At 40.0% G+C, this 21,811-nt stretch overlaps 1 protein-coding gene across 4 annotated transcripts in view; it reads right to left on the bottom strand.

Annotated features, from left to right (window-relative positions):
* Positions 1-5,672: 5,672 nt before the first annotated feature.
* The window catches only part of IQGAP2 (IQ motif containing GTPase activating protein 2), a 121,320-nt gene continuing 105,181 nt past the window's right edge, over positions 5,673-21,811 (bottom strand). For all 4 annotated transcript variants that reach the window (XM_081929336.1, XM_081929337.1, XM_081929338.1 and 1 more), the window contains 13 exons: positions 21,586-21,810; positions 20,617-20,757; positions 20,222-20,306; positions 16,572-16,804; positions 15,137-15,269; positions 14,649-14,751; positions 13,682-13,823; positions 12,288-12,375; positions 10,008-10,220; positions 9,351-9,511; positions 7,482-7,622; positions 7,258-7,366; positions 5,673-6,522 (listed from right to left, as the gene is read on the bottom strand). In XM_081929336.1, the coding sequence (XP_081785462.1) occupies positions 6,409-6,522; positions 7,258-7,366; positions 7,482-7,622; positions 9,351-9,511; positions 10,008-10,220; positions 12,288-12,375; positions 13,682-13,823; positions 14,649-14,751; positions 15,137-15,269; positions 16,572-16,804; positions 20,222-20,306; positions 20,617-20,757; positions 21,586-21,810 (1,888 nt within the window). In that variant the 3' untranslated portion in view covers positions 5,673-6,408. The remainder of the gene's footprint in view (positions 6,523-7,257; positions 7,367-7,481; positions 7,623-9,350; positions 9,512-10,007; positions 10,221-12,287; positions 12,376-13,681; positions 13,824-14,648; positions 14,752-15,136; positions 15,270-16,571; positions 16,805-20,221; positions 20,307-20,616; positions 20,758-21,585; position 21,811) is intronic.

Genomic DNA, 21,811 nt, shown 5'->3' with positions numbered 1-21,811 from the left:
AAATGTTTAATAAGAGACAAAACCTAAATAAGGTGTTATAAAATAGTTAGATTAAATATTTAATAGGAAAAGAGCAGAGCCAATGCTCTGATAATACTGGGTGCAAAACCTATTGGTTTGGCTAAACTCCATCAATTCCTAGTATTAGACTTTTTTCACTGCCATATACTTCAGTGAAATGCTCTTAAGTTTGTTTTCCTTTTAACTTTATTAATCTCTGTGAATTTATGTAAAATGTAAAATATGTAAGCGGACATTAACCCACACACATTTTCCCCTTTGCCGAATAAAGGCAGATGTTTTTAGAACAATTAACCAAGCTAATATTCCTCCTACATTCTATCTGTTTTTAGAACAAAGGCAGCCATAACATGCCACATGATACAGCTTTGTTGGATCACATTTTGGAACATTATATTCATGAGCAAAAGCAGTAATATTTTAGGATTGAGGAATCAACTGTTTCCCTTTCCTCCCCACTCCATGCAATAACTTTTCATCAGTCACCACTGCTGGCAGGAAGTTGAATCTCCAGCTGCCTGGGTGAGATATTCCACCCCTTAGGACAGAGGAGGGGAATCTTAGAGCTCAATCCTCCTCCTCTTCCCTCTCTATCTGGCTCTCAGAACCCTCCCCATGGGCACTCCCTTGCTTCACAACCCAGTGTTTTTCCCTGGATGGAATTTATCCTTGAACTCTGAGCATGCCTCTGAGACTTCCCACCACATATGAATTTTCTGCTAGAAAGCTTTTCTCTTGTCTTCATTTTTATATCTGTAATTGTTGCTTTGTTTCTCTTTTTTTGCAACCTGGCAGCTAATAGTTTGGATCCCTTATGCCCATATTAAGAATATTTTTGTTTTAAATATAGTAATTGTTCCATCGTTTCCTCTATTTCTATTCATCATTTTATCTATTTCTATTGCTTCAAGTTCTTTTTGCTTAATTTGCAGCTGTTTGCAAATTTGTTTTGAACTTGTTGTCGTGTGTGGTATTAATCTTTTTTAAAATACATATGCTTCTAAACACTTCCTTCATTGTTTCCCACAGCAATCTTGAATTTATTCCTTCTACAGTGGTACCTTGGGTTACATACGCTTCAGGTTACAGACTCCGCTAACCCAGAAATAGTGCTTCAGGTTAAGAATTTTGCTTCAGGATGAGAACAGAAATCGTGCTCCGGTGGTGTGGCGACAGCAGGAGGCCCCTTTAGCTAAAGTGGTACTTCAGGTTAAGAACAGTTTCAGGTTAAGAACGGACCTTTGGAACAAATTAAATATTTAACCCGAGGAACTACTGTATATTATTTTTCTTTATTACCCCTCACCCATGATGTCTTAAATTTTTCATTTACCATTTGATTGGTTACAAGGACAGGACTGAAATACCTAATATAGTTCCAACTATTTTTTCTGGCGTTGCATTCACTTTATTTATTAGAGTCATCATTCCCTTCCATGTTTCTGTTATCCTCTCTTTAATGAGAATACATTGAGCACTGCATTTGTATCTATTTCCGCTGTACCTTCTGCAGTCTTAATTGGACTAGATGCCATCTTATCTCTGTGCTGGCTCATTGCCCTGGCTTCTCCCCAATGTTGCGGCGGCTAGAGAAAGTTTGTTATACTACCTTGTTTTGATCTCAGCGTATCTGCTGACATTCCCCTTCCGAGTGGGGGTAAAAGCTTTCAAATATTCCCAGTTAATGAGTTGTTTTGAAGAGAAATTACGTACCTGAGCGCAGGAGCTCTGAGTTGTACAGCCTTCTTGATTGTGAGATGACCATATTCCCCTCCAGGCATCCTGTTCTAATAGATTAGCACTGTCAAAACAGATTCATTGTTTTATGTTTGAGGGTTGCTGTTTTTTTAAAAAAATTGAAAAAAACAGTATCAAAAGTCTTCCATGGAAGGATTTTTTGTTGGATTATTCAGACATTCAGTAATTTTCTGATGTGTCATGTCCAGTACATATCCTGATCAGAATGGGTCAGTTTTGATTTTAGTTGGTTTGGATTCAACTATCCAGACCCACTAGCAGAAGCCAGTGCAAGGAATACCCCATTTTCTCTCCTCTGGGATCCACAATCTGCTCTGGAGATTAAGAAGAACCGCCAGAACGGTGCATGGGGGGGGGGGAGTTAAAATGTTCACCTCATTTTTTAAAGTGCTTTTACTCAGCTTTAAAGACAAAATGGGCTCCCCATTTCCTTCAAACCTCCCTGTAATGATTGGTCTTCTATATTTGTATTTTCCTCCCACTGTAAACTGTTTTCATTTTGCACAACATTTCAAAAACATATCACAAGCAATCCACGTTGTATATTTAGTTTCTTACAGTGATCTCTGAAGATTTCGAAGACGAGCTCAACATAAAGCATGTGAAAGATTTTAAACACAAATATTCCCATGCATTCCCCATTTTCACATGTTTATGTGACGGAATCAAATGAACTCAAGTTCAAACTATTTCAAGTACAATGACCATCAAAATGTTTCGCTGAAACATTAGAAAAAACATCAACAGGGGATTTTAACCATGCTAAACCAAGCATTTGCAGGTAAGTGTGCTGTTTTGTCTCTAATTGATCTTATAGCTGTGATTTAAATGTGTATTTGGAAGAACTCCCTATAAAATTCAACAAAATATAAGAGCTACTATTCTACAATAGGAAAATGTTGTGGGCCAAAATGTATTTTGAAATGCTATTTGCAATAATTACTGACCTTCTTAGAAGAAATATATATCAAAGCTTTTCTCAAGAAACAGGCTGTAATGGCTAGATAGGAAGATTTGGATCACAGAAATCCAGGTTCTCTTCACCTACCCATAAAAGTCTGCTGAGTGGCCTTGGGCCAGTAAACTTTGAGCCTAAGGTACCTTACAGGGTTAACGTGAGGGTAAAATAGCAGGGGGGGGGCCAGGAAAAACATACATATAAGGCTACCTGAATTCCCTTAGATGGCAGGGGAAGGAAAAATCTGCTTGTACAACATTGGATATTATCTAACAGTTTAATACAAATACAAAAGCCCAAGCATTTTTATTCATGGCAATATCCACTCTGTATAAAATGGAATACAGTGGTACCTCTGGTTACAGATGCTTCAGGTTACAGACTCCGCTAACCCAGAAATAGTACCTCAGGTTAAGAACAGTTTCAGACTAAGAACGGACCTCCAGAACGAATTAAGTTCTTAACCCGAGGTACCACTGTACTTTAAGGATGGAAGTCTCAGAAATGTTAAAATTGTGTGTGTGTGTACTGCAGTGCAGTTGAATTGGGTTTGGGGTTTTGGGGGTGTGTGTTTTGCATCAATGGGGAAACATAGTTGGAGAATTTAACAATATTCAAAGTACCTTTGCTATTTCATTATTTCTTGGTACTTATTTTTGGATGAAACCAGTCCAGCCTGTTCCAGTGTCCGGAGGTTCCTCAATATTTTCCTTTTCTTTTGTTCTAGTGGTAGCTACTTGGAGGATCGTTGGGATTACATATACTACCGCTAGATGAATGCTATATTAATACAAAGGGCTTGAAGTTATTCATGCATTCTCCATAATCCTTTGCACAATGACTGTTACTATGCTACTATCCCTGTAGCATAGTATTCTAGATGGGCATGTGAGATAGGAAGGTTCCTGCTGTATCAGTAATTCAGCATCCTCCTTCTCATAGTGGCCAAACAGATTCTTCTAGAAAGTCCACAAGTAGAGCATGAAAGGAAAGGCGCCAGGCAAGCATCCCGGGGGAGAGCACTCGGCAAATGTGGAGTCACCACAGAAAAGGCCTGCCTCTGAACTGCTTGTGGAGGAGCCACACAAAGAAGGGCCTCAGATGATGACTCCAGTGTCCAGGTCAGTTCATATGGAGAGAGGCGGACCTTGAGGTATTGCAGTCCTGAGCAATTTAAGGCTTTGTAGGCCAAAACCAGCACTTTGAAATGAGCTGACACTTTACAGAGCATACATGACAGAAGTTACACCATCCCTGTTCAGATAGGGCCACAGCTGAGCCACAGGCCAAAGCTGATGGAAGGTACATACTCCAAAACTCCAGATAACCCCATTCAGTGGTTTCATGTAAATTTTGAAGCATGGAGGATAAAGTCAGACCCTGAAAAACCCTCCATTGAAGGCTCCAAAGAGCCCTCCTCAAGCATCACATCCTGGAAACAACCATTCAAATAGGACCAGAACTATTGCAAAGAAGTGCCACACACTGCTAACTCAGACAGCTGCTCCAGAAGGATACCATGGTCAATAGTATCGAAAGCTGCTGAGAGGTTGAGGAGAATTAACAGGGACACACTTCTCCCAACAGGGTGGCGCTGTGGGTAAAACCTCAGCGCCTAGGACTTGCCGATCGCATGGTTGGCGGTTCGAATCCCCGCGGCGGGGTGAGCTCCTGTCGTTCGGTTCCAGCTCCTGCCCACCTAGCAGTTCGAAAGTACCCTTAAGTGCAAGTAGATAAATAGGTACCGCTTTATAGCGGGAAGGTAAACGGCGTTTCCGTGTGCTGCTTTGGTGCCGGTTCGCCAGAGCAGCTTTGTCATGCTGGCCACGTGACTCGGAAGTGTCTGCGGACAGCGCTGGCTCCCGGCCTCTAGAGTGAGATGAGCGTACAACCCTAGAGTCTGTCAAGACTGGCCTGTACGGGCAGGGGTACCTTTACCTTTTACTTCTCCCAACAGGGCAACCAAAGCAGTTTCTGTGCCAAAATTGGGCCTAAAACTCAACTGAAATGGATCTAGATAGAAAGTCAAGTTTCCTCCAAGAGCACCTAGATCTGGTCCACAACCACCTGCTCAAGAACCTTGTCCAAGAAGGGGAGACTGGCAACTGACTGGTAATTACTTAGATTTTCTGAATCCAGGGAGGGTTTTTTAAAGGAGTGGTTTTACCACTGTCTCCTCTCATAAGGAGGCATTAATCACCTCCAGGGACAATGATTCACTGTAAGAAAAGTTATATTTGTATTTCTTACTGCTGAGGAATATTATCCTTCATATGGGAAGCTGGGGCTTGGGCATGTCTTAGAAAAACTCTGTGCAACTGTTCCCTAAAGAAGCAAGAAAAGCACTTTTGTGGGCATCCCTGATTATTTAAAGGGGAGCAGGTTGAAGAAGAGTTTGGATTTGATATTCCGTTTTATCACTACCCAAAGGAGTCTCAAAGCGGCTAACATTCTCCTTTCCCTCCCCCCCCCCACAACAAACACTCTGTGAGGTGAGTGGGGCTGAGAGACTTCAGAGAAGTGTGACTAGCCCAAGGTCACCCAGCAGCTGCATGTGGAGGAGCGGGGACACGAACCCGGTTCACCAGATTACGAGTCTACCGCTCTTAACCACTACACCACACTGGCTAACTTAAACCAAGCTCAGGCTGTACTGAGCTAGTAGAATGGAAGTAGAACACAAGAGAGGTAGAGGATAAGGACACTGCCTTGGTTTTGTAGTCAAACCCTTTCCCCCTCCGAACCATTTCAAATTTAGAGAACGTCACTCATCTTTAGAAATGGAATCGTTTCTTTAGACAACTTCTGAGGTTTCCACACTTGCAAAGGCAAACACAGTAGTACTACAACAGTTACTAACCACACACAAACATACACACAAGTTATAAAAACAATACAACAATACTGAAAGAGAGCATTTATAAGACCAACTACGTGCTGATTTATTGCATTTTATTTGTGGATTTTTTTCCTTTTCTTACAAAAAAGACAGGCACAATTTATTTCTTTAAAATACCTCAAGTACATTGCAAAAAATTGATCACTATTTAAATTGCCCCTTTACACATAAATTAAAAGGATGTGTATATAAGATTTCAATGAGGCAGTAGTGCATTTTAGTAGGAATGAATTGCAAAATATATATTTTATACAGTAAATGTTAAATTTATAATTACCTATAAAAACTTTGAATTGCACAATAATTCACTTTACAATTGACAGATCTCTGGAAAAGAGCCATAGGCTTTAAAGAAACATTTGCCAAAAGTATTCTGTAGAGACACAAATTAGCATTTATTTCCCCTATGAATAATTGTCTAAAATAGAATTGTATTTGGTAATTGGGGTATATAATTTTTAGTGGGAAAGTAATTCTATATATGCTGTCCAAATATATGTCCTGCATATTTAAAGAGATCAGAGACACAGTGTTTCAATGCCACTAAATCATATCCATTTTAATTGAGTACCTACACCACAGAAATCTGGAAGTGTTTCAGTTGATTCATATTTTTGTATGCTACTACTGTTTTATCAAAGGATGAAAAAGGCACATAAGTACATTCTTCTGGACTTTCTTGAAGAAACACCTGCTGTATAATAGCAAATAGTTAAAACACAAAGACCCATAACTGCAGATTATTTGAAGCAGAGTCCAATAAGATTAGGCTTCATTTTCCATAGAATTTCTTGTTCAGCAGGAATATGAGGAGGTTTACATTTACTTTAGCTTTATCGAACATTTTCATTACAGAGACACCTTCATACTGCATTTGAAGCAAATCCTGCAATAAATAAAAACTGATTTTAAAACCATAAATTTTATTTCAATGTTGCATTCAAATGCATATCACATACTAAAAATAAAAATGCACAGGCAAAATCTCTAGTAACCCTCTTCTCAAGCATAACTCATAATTTGCCATCTAGCAAACAAAAAAGCCTCAATACCATAAATCTTTGTACAGCAAGAACAGACAGACAAGTGCTTAAATAAGGAATGCATAGGATAAGCATTTTTCAGGCCTCTGTCTTGTAAGGCCAGTGATATAAAGATGGAGCTAACTCAACCAGTTTGTGTCTGATAACAATACAGACTTTTGCATATATATATATTGGGAGGAGGACACTTTTTAGTAGTCCAAGAGTATCAGCTGGACTGTTTCAGGTTTGTCTCAAAAGTAAAACAAACAAACAAACACTTTAAAACATAAAGATGACAACAGGCACAGTCCACTAAAATGACTGAAAATTAAGCAATAAGTGATGCAGTATAGCAGTGAGAGTTTGAGCTGAAGTCCCCAGTTAAAACCTCACATCAACCATAAACTCAAGGCCATTCGATCTTGTGCATGTACAGTGATCCCCTCACTTACGTGGGGGTTACGTTCCAGGCCCCCATTCACATAAGTGTAATCATGTAAAGTGAGGAACATTCCACTTTAATAGGGAGAGAGAGAGAGAGAGAGAGAGAGAGAGAGAGACGCACGTGCATTTAGATAATTAAAAGCAAGATTTACCTGAAAATGGAGCTGTACCTTTTCCATCTCCACACCCAAGAATTTAGCTTTGATATCAAAGTCACCCACCTCTTCACCAGGTGTAATTTCAAACATCACATTCTTAAACCTTAGAAGAGGGAGGGAAATTCAAAAATGTAAATAAAGTTATAAGATAGTCAATTAAATGTTTAATAGTCAAAGAGCAGAGCAAATGTTCTGAAAATACTGGGTGCAAAACCTACTGGTTAGGCTGAAGTTCATCAATGCCTAGTATAACCCCCTTTTCATGCAAGCGAGCTGCTGTATACTTCAGCGAAATGTTCTTGAGTTTGTTTCCTTTCTCCTCTTGCTTCCCATTTAATTTGATTGATCGCCGCGAATTTCTGTAAAGTGTGAAAGATGTAAGTAGGTGTTAGCCCCCATACAACATTAAAGGTAAAGGTAAAGCTACCCCTGCCCGAACGGGCCAGTCTTGACAGACTCTAGGGTTGTGCGCTCATCTCACTCTATATGCCCGGAGCTAGCGCTGTCTGCAGACACTTCCGGGACACGTGGCCAGCGTGATAAGCTGCATCTGGCAAGCCAGCGCAGCACACGGAATGCTGTTTAGCTTCCCACTAGTAAGCGGTCCCTATTTATCTACTTGCACCCGGGGGTGCTTTCGAACTGCTAGGTTGGCAGGCGCTGGGACCGAGCGACGAGAACGCACCCCGCCGTGGGGATTTGAACCGCCAACCTTTTGATCGGCAAGTCCTAGGCGCTGAGGCTTTTACCCACAGCGCCACCCGCGTCCCTTGCGCCACCCGCGTCCCATACAACATTACCCCCTTCCCTAATAAAGGCAGATGTTTTTAGACCAATTAATCAAGTTAATATTCTTCCTACCTGCTATCTGTTTTTAGAGCAAAGGCAACCATAACTTGCCACATGATAAGGGTTTGTTGGAACATGCTTTGGAACATTATGTTCATGAGTAAAAGCAGTAATATTTTAGGGCTGGGGAATCAATTGTTTCCAGCCCATTACTTTTCATCACTCACCTCTGCCGCCGGGAAGAGTCAGGTGATACAGAATGTCCAGCTGCCACCGCTTAAGTAAGAGATAGGGAATGTGGTCCTCCATACCTCTCTAATTGGCTCTCAGAACATGCACACATTGTCCCACCCTCTTTTGCCTCTGTTCCCACTCAGCACTGAAACATTACCCCAGGAGGGATCAAGCAACCATGGCTGCACTACTATGCAGACAGTTAGCACTCTCAAATCTTAATTCTGTTTTGGTTGGTGAGATGGATGGAAGAGCTAACATGGTGAGGGAATTTATCAATTTTATTTCATCCCTCCACAGACACAGACACTGTTAAAAAGAACAGTATGTCCAGGCACACTTTTTTATAACAAGAATACAAAGCTGAAAATGAATGAACTGCAGCTAAAATATTATGTTCATTTTTCACATGGTCCACTCCTTCCCCTGCCCATCCCTCTAATATTCTTAAGTCTTCTTGAGTCTTCAGAGAGTAGCTGGAAGTGGGGATGCAAAAAAAACTGTGCCCAGAGCTCAGAAACGGCTCACCCTAATGAAATTTCCTGTCACAAAATGCACCTAGAACAATGGCAGTTTTGAATACTGACCCAAAGTCTTATGTTAAGGAATGGGTCAGTGTTTGTTTTAGTAAATTTCAAGGGATTTCTGGTGATTGAACTACCCAGGCCCGTCAGCAGAAGCCAGAGCAAAGACTCCTGCTAGCACAGGCATCCCCAACCTGTGGCCCTCCAGAAGTTTTAGCCAACAACTCCCATGATCCCTAGCTAACAGGACCAGTGGTCAGGGATGATGGGAATTGTAGTCCAAAACATCTGGAGGGCTGAAGGCTTCCACCACCCTCTCCTCCCTCCCCTGATCTGTTCTGGAGGGTTGGGTGAACTCCCAAAACGGATGCAGGGAGAACAGAATAAAGATCATTACGTGGAGCAAGCAGAAATGCTTCTGTTGATGGAACATCTTTAGTGCTACATTTAATTCCATCCTGTAACTTGATAATATTGAAGCTTTCTACTTATGATGCTAAAGTGCTGAATTTTCTTTAAAAAAAAAAGTATTTCACTTACTTTCTTGTCAAGTTATCTAAACAGGTTTTGATATAAGTGTTGTAATAATTTATTTGATCTTCATAAAAAGCTTTCTTGGAATTGAGTGCATTTAGTGTCTGCTGGAGTTTCACCAGTTCTGCTTTTCGATGCTGTCTGTATCTTCGTTGATTTCTGATATCCTAAAGAAAGTTTTCACATATTAGTTGATTTCTTTTACATGGCAAACATGCATTATTTTCTTTACTTCTACAGAGGTGTCAGGCTTCTCATTTAATTGATGGGGAATGCTTTTATAAGCAAACTACCTGTTCTTGAGTACTTCCATTGAGTAATGAATGATTCCAGCTAACTATTATGGAGAATCTGATGGCTATAGGAGTCATACAGATTTGTATTCAATGTTGTGAAAGTGGAAAGCAGCTTGTGAAACCATGTCTACTCTTCCCTTCCTCCCCCTCCCCAAGAACACTTTACAGACAGTGAGGGTGGCTACTAAACATTACAGGCTGCAGTGAAAGGATGGAATTGCCCAAAATTTAGTGGGGGAGAACTAGCACCATGCTTACAAGGAAATTGATTGTATGTGTGTGTGTCTATTGCAGTACGGTTGAATTATTTTCTTTTTAGTATCAATGGGCGAACATAGTTGGATAAATTTAACAATATTCAAAGTACCTTTGCTATTTCATTGATTATTTCCTGGTACTTATTTTCGGATGAAACCAATCCAGCTTGTTCCAGTGTCCGGAGGTTCCTCTGGATTTTCCTTTTCTTTTGTTCCAGTGGTAGCTGCCCTTCTTCAAGAATAGATTGACTGTGTTTCATTTTTTCTGGAGTCTTAGAATCCAAGATTGCACGTTTTTCAATTATTTTTAAGTGCTCAGCTTCCTAAGAAAAAGAGCAGTTTACACCTTTATACAAACAATGAAGCCTATTAACTATGCATGCATTAACCTCATGGGTGTTATAAGTTTCCCACATGGATTAGTTAGCTTTTGGATTAGTCCAGCTTTCCAGACAGAATTGGACCCCCAGTCCCTTCAACCTTTCCTGTAATGGCTACTCTTCTAGATGTATTTTCCTACCCCTAATAATTCTTTACAGCTTGTATGACATTTCAAAAATATATCACAATTAGACAAATTGTATATTTAGTTTCTTACAGTGGTATCTGAAGATTCTGAAGAATAACATTACATAAGGTTTGTAGAGGTTTTAAACACAAGTGTTCCCATGAAATTTCCTAGCTTCCCCATAAAGTTTATGTTCATGTGGGAAGCCAAATAAACTCAAGTTCAAACTACTTCATTTCATATACAAAGCCCATATTTTTCTTCTTCCTGGAAAACTAGTGAAGCATCAACAGAACATTTTAAGCAGGTAACTGTGCTGTAGATCCCATAAAGTTTTATGCTGAGTAAGTTTGAGCTGTAAACTCAAATGTGCATTTAGAAGGAATTCCTACAGAAATCACCATAATACAAGAGTATTCTACAATGAGAAAATGCTGGGATAACAGTATATTTTAAAATGCTATATGCAATTATTACTGACCTATTTAGAAATAATGTATCAAAGCTTTAATCAAGAGCCAGCATGCAATGGCTAGATAGTAAGATCTGGATCACAAAACCCAGGTTCGCTGTTTTACCCAGGCATAAGTAACCTTAGTGGGTTGTTGAGAGGATAAAACAGCAGGGGAGCGGGGGATAAGGGACATATACATTGCCAAAAGTCTCTTAGAGATGGGGCAGGGGGAAAATATTATTTGTTTGTTTAATTTGTATACCACCCTCCATCCAAAGATCTCAGGGTAGTTCACAGCAGAAAAATACAAAATGAGAATACAAAATAGATAATCAAACAAAAACAAATGCATAACCCCCTCTTCCACAAACACATTTGAAAAGCAATAGAATGTTGATCAACGAAACACCTACTTGGGAAAACATTTTTGCCTGGTGCCTAAAGATATGTAATGAAGGCGCCAGGCAAGCCTCCCTGGGGAGAGCATTCCACAAATGGGGAACCACTGCAGAAAAGGCCTGTTCTCGTGTTGTCACCTTCTGGACCTCTCATGGAGGCGGCACACAAATAAGGGCCTCAAATGATAATTGCACGCTGAAGGCTGATTCATATGGGGAGAGGCGGTCCTTGAGATATTGAGGTCCTGAGCCTTTTAAGACTTTATAGGCAAAACCAGCACTTTGAATTGGGTCTGGAAACTAATGGGAAGTCAGTGCAGTCAGGCCAGGATAGGTGTAATATGCTCAAACTGTGTTTTTCTGGTGAGCAACCTGGCTGCTGAATTCTGCACTGGCTGAAGTTTCTGAACTGTCTTCAGAGGCAGCCCTCAATATAACACATTGCAGTAATATAACAGAGGTTACCTGAGCATAAACAACAGAAGTTAGGCAATCCCTGTCCAGATAGGGGCACTAACCAAAGCTGATGGAAAGCACTGCACCACTGAGGCCACATGAGCCTCAAGTGACAGCTATGGAACTCGAAGTACCCTCAAGCTATGTACCCGCTCCTTCAGAGAGAGTGTAATCCCATCAAGAGCAGGCAACTTCCCATCTATCTGGTCTAAGGAACTGTCCACTAACAGTGCCTCAGTCATATCTGATGAAATGATCTCTTCTCTTCTTTCCACCATATGCTGTTCTGGGGTTTCTCCAGACCTCCCACAGTCAATTGGGAAGAGGATGTTCAGGGGGAGAAGAGGGGTGGGGAGGCCTCTTTCACTAGTTGAATCTACCCTATATGTCTTCAGATTCCAAACATTTTGCAAAGATGCCAAAACAGAAGAGTACATTTTGTTTTAAGGCCTGGTTGCCAACAGTACAACCAAAGTTACTCTACTCAGATAGAAGGAGGATCAGATTCAGGTAGGTAGCCATGTTGGTCTGATGCAGTCAAAAACAAGAAGGGGGAAAAAGAAGGATTAGTTACCTGAATTTCAGTTGCTGGTGTTTCCAGGATTTTTACAAGTGTCTCTCCTGGCTGAGTTCGTATCACATCAATAATAAGCCTTTTTGTCCTTAATGAGGGGAAAAGTTGGAAAATTCTGAATTATTACGATTTTTTTACAGAAAGGCATTTCAGTATCAAACAACATCATCTAATGATGTCCACCCAACTGCACAACTGATTTCCACTTGCATGCAGAGTCTTTTTCTCACCCTCTACCTTTCTGCATCGCCACAAATCCCAAGGTTCCCTCAACCCCTCAGAGAAGACAGCAGGGGAAGGACAAGTCTGCTTGTACAACACTGGACATTATCTAACAGTTTAATACAAATACCAAAACTTACAACATCCTTCTTCTTGGCAATATTCACCGTAAATGGAATATTTTAAGGATGGAAGTGTCAGAATTATTAAAATTCTAAAACCAGGCAAGAATAGAATGGATGTATGTTTTTGATCAGTTTGGCATTTTGTTTATTTCTGATTTTACATCAATATTTTTGCTGAATGTCACAGGAAAACATGTGCATAAATAGTTAAAAATATAAATCCGGTGGGGTGGGGTGGAGGGGAGGGCTCTAGATGTCTGAAACTGGGGAAAAGCTGTGCCATTTTACTCTCTCTGCATCAGCCTTATGACGTAAAATGGCAGCAGAGGGTAAAAGTACAAGTTAATTTTGACCACATTTGTACTCTGAATATATGTGCCTTTTTATTTAAAGAAGTTCTTCCAGTGTATCTTTCCTTCTAACAGTGACAAATTCAAGACAGCTGTTTCCTTTGGTTCTCTGTGAATTCTTATCTGTATCCTGTTCTTCAAACATCCTCTTTTTCACAAAACCTTATTAGGGAACAGTTCCTGTGTGTTCTTTCTATAGGCTTTCCAAGAGTATCCCATTGTAAAGTTGCCTCCGAATACCAACATACAAATCCAACATTTACATTTTGAGATGTCCATATACAGCGTAATTCTGTTTGATTAAAAGGTGCAGACTTTGCTTCAGAATACGTAACAGGGCTTGGGACAACGCTCAATTATTTCCTTATTCGCTTGCCATCTATCTATTGAATCTCTTTTGCTGAGCACACTTTTCATGGGAGCTCTGCTGATTTCAGTGTGTGCCACTGTGATTAGGTCTTGAACCAAGGATTTAAAAATAATTTAAAGAATGACACTTTATCATACAACTGCTTTCATGGCTTCAAATACTAAATCTTCCTTAGCATAAATTATATATATTGTCCTTAAACATCTGCACGTCTATTTAAGGCTCACATAGAATGGAAGGTTTTCTTTGGCACAAGGCAATAAATTGTACAATTAGTAGCAAATTACAGTAGTAAAATTCAGCAAAAGCATTATTAAAAAAACATACTTCATCATCAGGCCCTTAATATCTTGTTCTTCACCTTCCCGTAAGTCATACTTCCTGGTCAGTGAAAGAGAGATTTCTGTCTTCACAAGTTGACCTAAAGTGTTTTCCTTGTTTGGGTCATTGGGATCTACAGCACCTTCCCCTGTAGAGGGGAGAAAAAAAGTGTAACTGAGGATTGTAAAGAGAGATTAAAGTTGGAACAAACTAAAAACAGATATAAACATGGGCTTGTGTAACCTACACATATAATTAATAATAATAGTAATAGTAATTCTACCCCAAAGCAAGCAATGTTCAGAATCTTTTATGTACAGTTAATAATATGTATTCAAAGTTGACAGATCCTTCCATCCCTTATTGGGAAGAGCAAGGCTATTTGATACTTCCCACATAGATATGCTATTATAATAGCACTACATTATTTATCAGCATAGGGACATGGGTGGAGCTGTGGGTTAAACCACAGAACCTAGGACTTGCTGATCAGAAGGTTGGCGGTTTGAATCCCCGCAACGGAGTGAGCTCCCGTTGCTCAGTCCCTGCTCCTGCCAACCTAGCAGTTCGAAAGCACGCCAGTGCAAGTAGATAAATAGGTACCGCTCCGGCGGGAAGGTAAACGGCGTTTCCGTGCGCTGCTCTGGTTCGCCAGAAGCGGCTTAGTCATGCTGGCCACATGACCCGGAAGCTGTACGCCGGCTCCCTCAGCCAGTAAAGCAAGATGAGTGCTGCAACCCCAGAGTCGGTCACGACTGGACCTAATGGTCAGGGGTTCCTTTACCTTTAAAAGCTATAAATAAAAAATTGATTACCCTTATAGTTATTTGATAGCTAATTTCTAGAAATAGAACAGGTATTTCTAGAAGATGTGCACAAACCGAACCATCATCTAGTCAAGGCCTACTTTTATTTTACATCCATATAGAAGTTAGGCCTATCTTTCAAGTATATATTTGTTTTGTTAGCTTACCAAGGAATGTCTCCACATCAGGAACTTCCCCCAGCCCTTCCAGGAGCTCATTTAGGACATCGTTTTTGTCAGGAGCAATGGCATCCTGATGCTCTAGCAAAAGCTGCAAAGAAAATTGCCCTTGTTGAAACTTTTGGAAAATCTGGCATGTTATTGTATGCTATTATTAACTCATATATCTATTTTGATAGAAGTCCCTTTTTTTGTTGTTGGGCTAGTCAGTACTCCTAAAAACAGCTAGCAGATTAGAAGCTACAAATTTAAGAAGTAATAATAATAACAAAACTTCACCAACACTAACACATATTTATGCAAACCCCATAGGTTTTAGGAGGTGTTTACTTCCACTTACATGTGCAATCTGTTTGCAAAACTATACTCAAATTATCTCATTTTGCAAATTTTATTCCCATATTCCAAAAACTCCACAACCCAAATTTAATAGGTACTATTTCAGTGCTTTCTAATTCTCCTTGGCACACACTTACTGAATGTGTGTTGATAATTTCTTCAATGGAAATGTATATTACTGGCTTGCTTAGTGTCACCATATCAGAGTATTCATCAATATTGAATTTTTCTTCAGGTTCAGGAACGCCACATGCTGCTTGAAAAAAATTCCTAAGGAGGAAAGGAAATTGTAATTTCACTAAACAAGATTGGAGCTAAGTCTTTCCACACACAAATCTACTCTTGCCCCTGGTCCCAAGCTTTATTCATTTTAACAAGAGAATTTAGGGCAGGAAAAATGGTTGTTGTTGCCATTGTTAAACAATTGGCAGCCGGAAACCCTTGCTGATCTACTTCAAGTCACCCACAGATAAATCAGTACATTCTGCCTACCCCTGATCGATACTAAAACCACCTTGAGGCCATACAGCCAAAGGACAGAATTTGTTTTAAATTTAAACAAAATCCCTCACCACTGAAGGCAGGCTTCCTCAAAGTCAGCCCTCCAGATGTTTTGAGACTACAATTCCCATCATCCCTGACCACTGAGTCCTGCTAGCTAGGGATCATGGGAGTTGTAGGCCAAAAACATCTATAGGGCTGAATTTGAGGAAGCTTGACTTAAGGTTTCAAGCAAGATCGCCACATGCACTGAAATAACAACCAAAGAAAAAGCCTATTGGATCAGGCCAATGTCCCATCTAGGACCAGCATCCTGTTCCCACAGTGGCCAACCAGATGCCTGTGGCAAGCCTGCAAGCTAGACATGGGCACAAAACCACTCTGTCCACTTGTGATTCCCAGCATCTGGTACTCACGAGGCACAATGCCTCTGACATTGGAGGTAAAACACAACCGTGGTTAGTAGTTATGGATAGCCTTGTCCTCCATGAATCTGTCTAATCTTCTTTTAAGCCATCTAAATAGGAGGCCTTTGTAAATATAAAAGCGATAAACAGTGCGGCTGACAACTATTTTAATATTCCAGCTAAAATGTTATTTCTGTACAGTTTATTTAAACTCAAAATAATTCCCATGCAATGATGGCATCACTTAGACACTAGCATTACTTGGACCAAAGAGCACAGCTTTCCCAACGTTTTAGCATGAAATCCAAGCACTATTTCCTACCATTGTCTTACAAAATAACAAACACACTGCTCTTCTTGGCTGGAAATTTTTTTCCCTTATTAAAATATAGTGTGGTAATTATGTCGAAGGAAAGTATAACTTGTGCAATGTAATGACAATTACCAATTAAGCTAGAAAGTTTGCATTAAAACGTCAGTGCGCATGAATTCGCATGACAAGCTGAAATAGTAAGAAGTCTATTTTCAAAACACCAAGAAAAGTATTTAGGTTATCTACAGAATACCAAAGTCTATGAGAAGCCTAAAACAACTGGCTACTGACATCTAAAAGAGGTAAATCTCACAACAAAGTTTACTGTTCACACCCCTACTTTGCACAGACCTGAACTTCTCGTATGTCTGAGAGAGGTAACTGTTCATCGATGAGAGATGTGCATTTTCCCCTTCAAAGAGGTTGTTTGAGGCAGCATGTTGAAGGACTTTGGCCACACAACCCAAATTTCTCCTCTGATCAGAATGGATCTGGCCTCCAGCTGTCATGTCTATGATGTCAAAACCATCAGGTGCAACAATGGCTGGATTCATAAATCGATAGTACAGGAGATTTCCAATGATCTATGGGAGGAAAGCATTTTCAGATAGGGCTTCTCCTTAGCATGTTTATGCAGACCTTAATATGTTTATTTCTTAACACAAATTTTCTTTTAAAAACTTTTTATTTGTTATGAACACAAGTCAAACGTTTGGGTGGGTGGGCGGTTGGGGAAAATGTTTAACACAGTAAAAACCCTACTGGGTCTTTTTGCTTCATATCTTGTTTGAGAGCAGTATTTATACTTTAGGGTCTTATTCACCCATATGAACTTGCCCACATTTTCAGATCAGCTTCTGATCTCCTACTCCTACACATTTAAGATCTGTTAGGCTGGAGGATACTTCCCAGTGGTGGCTCTTTCCCTTTGGAATTCCATTCCAAAAGTTATACATCTGGCTCCAGCAGTTCAGGTTTCAAAATCGGTTTTCCCTGGCTGCTGATGGGAGCTTTTAAACACCATCTCAAAACTTCTTTACTGGCACTGCTGGCACCATCATTACCTATCCTTAGGCACCAGGCAAAAAGATTCCTTTTTCACCAGGCTTTTGTGCTTTTAATTATCTATGACCTTGTTGTGTGGGGTGGAATGTTTTGAAAAATAGAATTTTCTTTTAGATTTTTTTAAAATGCTGGTTTTAGTGTATGTATGGGTTTGGTTTTTTGCTTTAAGAACTGCAAGTTGTTTTGAGTTGCTGTGGCAAAAATATGACTAACTAATAATAATAATACTCTGCACACAGGCTGGTTTATAGACTGTTGCTCAAAGACCTTTTAGCCTCTCTCTTAGCCACTGCTAGAATGACAGTGGTTAGTAGTTGGAAACCTTCAACATACTTTTCTCTTGCTTCCTGGTACAATTGGATCTGGCAGATTGCCCTTCCTGAAAGACTAACTCATAATACCAGGGCTTTGAAAGATAAAGCCAAGACAGGTTAAGAGGTTGGAGTAACTTGGTTTCCTTTCATATCCTTCATCAGCAGGAGATATTGGTCCATCATACACTCAAAAGTCATTCTGGAGGGACTTCTTTAGTGATATGTATTGAGGAATGCTAAACTCTCCCCAGCTCCTTCCATTCACCCAGAAAATGTAATGGTATAGTGTACAATTAACATTGTTCTTCTTCTGGTTCATTGTTGCAAACGATGTTTGTTTTATCCTACAATTTGTAACATTGTTTGAGGGACTCTCCAGACTGTTCCTTTTACTGTGGTTGTATTTTGCAACACGTATATGACACAATAATACTGCAAGCATTAGAGGTTGATTTTATTCTGCTTTAGTTTGATCCGAGATGCTTCCCCAATGTTACATTAAAGGCAAAGGGACCCCTGACCATTAGGCCCAGTCATGACCGACTCTGGGGTTGCAGCACTCATCTCGCTCTATAGGCTGAGGGAGCCGGTGTTTGTCCGCAGACAGCTTCCGGGTCATGTGGCCAGCATGACTAAGACGCTTCTTGCAAACCAGAGCAGTGCACGGAAACGCTGTTTACCTTCCTGCTGGAACGGTACCTATTTATCTACTTACACTTTGTGCTTTCGAACTGCTAGGTTGGCAGGAGCAGGGACCGAGCAACGGGAGCTCACCCCGTCACGGGGATTCGAACCACCAACCTTCTGATCGCAAGTCCTAGGCTCTGTGGTTTAACCCACAGCACCACCCGCGTCCCTGCTGTCCAAATGAGCAATAGCATAACAAAAGTGGGGCAAAAGTCAACTGGAACATTTGAGGTATAAAAAGTTATAGGAATTCAGCCTATAAAAAGTTACAGGAATTGTCTGCCCTACCAGGAGACACCAAGCATTGAGCCTGTCCCCTTCTGTATGCTAGCTCTACCACTGAGCTATGGTCTTCCCCCCACTGCAAGCTGGCCAAGTAAGGGCTGTCATCCTGAGAGGCAAAGTTCAATTTATGAGATGATTATGGGGAAAATTATGATACACTATGATGAAGTACTATAACATACTTTTTTTTTGTAAGTATACCCAAGATAATAGATGTTTTGCTTACTGCAATTTATGGAAACAGTTTCACCTACCTTCAACTAGTGCAATCTCTCCCCCAAATCCTGAAATGGGGATCTTTTTAGACCTCCCCTTACCAGTCCAGATATTCCTATCAGTCACAGAAATGGCTGCTGCACAATGTAGATTTCAGCACTCTGGGGGTGCAATCTTCAAGCCTTTCTGCACCAGCACACTAAGCAAGATGGTTGGCTGTGAAGCAGTTCATCACCTACTTTGGGGAAGGGGAACGAGGTGTTCCTGTCTACTTCACTCCCCTCTAAACTGAATTATGAGTCAAGTCAATACTTCTAGCCATTTGTTGGATGTGACAAGGATATTCCTACTATAATTGTAGAGACGTTTCTGGATTGGATTGAGGCCACTGTTGTCTTGAAGTTTTAGAAAACAGGTCTTAATAATTTAAAAAAACTATATTCACTGCATTAAAAAGATCAATACGGGCCATCTTTACCCTAATGCAAATATTTTTGAGTTAAGGCAGGTTTAACCATCCTTGGATCATTCAGTCTTTGTGACTACACCTAAAGAAGAGCAGCTATGCCCAGTTTATGGAAGTACACTTTCTGCCAGGTCTCCTAAGTGTATTTTATGTCAGTCAAAAGCTTCAGCTTGGATAAATGCCACATTCCAACACGTTCTACAAACTTCTTCAGAACAAGTACAGTGGAAAATTATTACCTTGTATTGCCAACCCTTTACTCTAAGGTCGCAGGAAAATTTATTTGTCCTAATGTTATGATAACTGAAGTCACAACTGAAGTTTTTTTTCTTTTTTTGTAAGTGTAAGTATTCATTATTTTAGGGGAAATAGGCTCACCCCAAAGCACTTATGAATAATCCAGATCTAAAAGCTGCTATGCAATGGCAGCAGCTTATAGAATTAAGCATTAGTGTCCTAGAATAACAATAATTAGTTAATTATGAATTGCTTCCCAAGAGGCATCCTGAAACTATTTAGCATAATGAAAACAGATACAAAACAGATACATATATAAAAACAGTTAAAACAATTGCTTATCAATGTCACTGCTGCTTTCCACACACTACCACTAAGTATGAAAACAGCTGTTAATGATCCCATACAACCTGCTACTCAGGAGCCATTTGATATTGAGCAGGGCAGAGATGTGCCTCTTTGGAGATATGGGAGATGGATGCACAAAAGCAAAAATGTGAAAAGCTAGGAAGTGACAATTAAAATAGAAAACCTTGCAGCCTTAGAGATTCAACAGCTTGTGTAGAACCGAGTCTATATAAGCAGTAAAGTCCAACAGCACTGATGAGAATCTTTTAGACTCCTTCTCCCTACCCCTCTGAGTTATGCTGCTTCCCCAAGTGGAAAGAAATTTGCCTGTTGGCATAATCAGAAAGCACAAAGATGCTGACAAACCACCCTCACAAATCTACCTTCAATAGCTCATCTTCTGTGGCCTCTGGAAATTTCTCATGGAGCGAGTTCTTCAGAACTTTGGCTATATATCTCATTCCATAACTACATGCAAAAAAACAGATGAAAAAGGAAAATAATGGAAAGGTACTTAGGATGAAAAATAACTAATTCAAGTTAACAAAAAAACAAAACAATACATTTTGCTTTAGAACCAACTAAACAAGGTGACACAAAAGAAAATTTACATCATGAGTGCTTATTAGATATAAAGTATGCCAGTTTGATGATGGAGAGAGAATACTCCCCTCTGCTGGTGAAGTGTCCTTATGAATCAAAGCATATATTTAAACTAGTATTTAGCAAAAATGAGAGATGGCTTTTAAATACAACTTGCTTGTGGCTTTTCACTTACGGCATTAAGTTCAGAGAGGAGAATATGGAAGCAAGGACGTTATCAGTTACTGCTCTGAGGCTCTGAATTGAGGACTCCAGTCGATTCACTACTTCCGGGTGCGCCAATGCTTGTTCTGTTGTTACATCATAAGGTAATTTGCTGGGGAAATAGAGAGGAGATGCTATACACAGCAAGAGAATCGTGTTTTGAATAGTACACCCCCCGAAAAAGTTACAATAAAATAATTTTATATGTCTAATTATTGAATTTGTTCAGCTAGTTTTAATTACTTGCTCAGTTGAGAACTTTGGTCAAGCAGTGAATTATAAACCCGTAACAAATAATTCAAGGTGGGAAGGAAATCATATTATTAGGGCCTTCTCGGTAGTGGCGCCTACCCTGTGGAGCGCCCTCCCGTAAAGGAAATAAACAACTACCTGACTTTTAGAAGACATCTGAAGGCAGCCCTGTTTAGGGAAGTTTTTAATGTTTGATGTTTTATTCTGTTTTTAATGTTCTGTTGAAAGCCACCCAGAGTGACTGGGGAAGCCCAGCCAGATGGGCGGGGTCGAAATAATAAATTTATTATTATTATTATTATTATTATTAGCCCCACTCATGTTCCCCCCTCTCTCTCTCTCTGTCTCTCACACATAGGGAGAACATCTTCCATGTGATCAAAGTAATTTCTGAATTAGGCTCCAAAGTGAAAAAAATCCCCTAGAGCAACATTAATACAGCACAAATAGCTAAGACTGGGAAACAGTAAATCAATATGTTACATGATTGCTATTGAATAAGTATTTGAGTTACTTATATAACTTTACTTACAGCTTTCATTTGAAGATCATACGATTTGTTTTAACACTTCATATTCATTTTAATGTCTACTGATTAATCATTTCATTGTCCTAAAGGAGTTCTATGGTTAAAAAGCATTGGACATTCTTCATAAATAAATACAGTTTATTCATGCTGCACACTTACCTGGCCTCTCCAGTTTGCATTTCTAATTGGTTCACCCATGCTTTGTAGACCTCCACGGGACTTGTGTTGATGACTAGAGATTTATCATCCATGATGTCTTTCACCACTGGTGCCAACAACTGACGTAGAGTATTCTGCCCTCGAGCACCTCGATTAAAGCTAACAACCATTTTGATGACTGTAGGATTTCCCGTGACAATGTCTTGAATCTGGTCTACTTTGGAAC

Source organism: Podarcis melisellensis, assembly GCF_964234715.1.
Source record: "Podarcis melisellensis genome assembly, chromosome: 11".
Taxonomy (NCBI): Eukaryota; Metazoa; Chordata; class Lepidosauria; order Squamata; family Lacertidae; genus Podarcis; species Podarcis melisellensis.
Note: the sequence above shows the minus strand (reverse complement) of the source record. Positions and strands in the feature narration are given on the sequence as shown.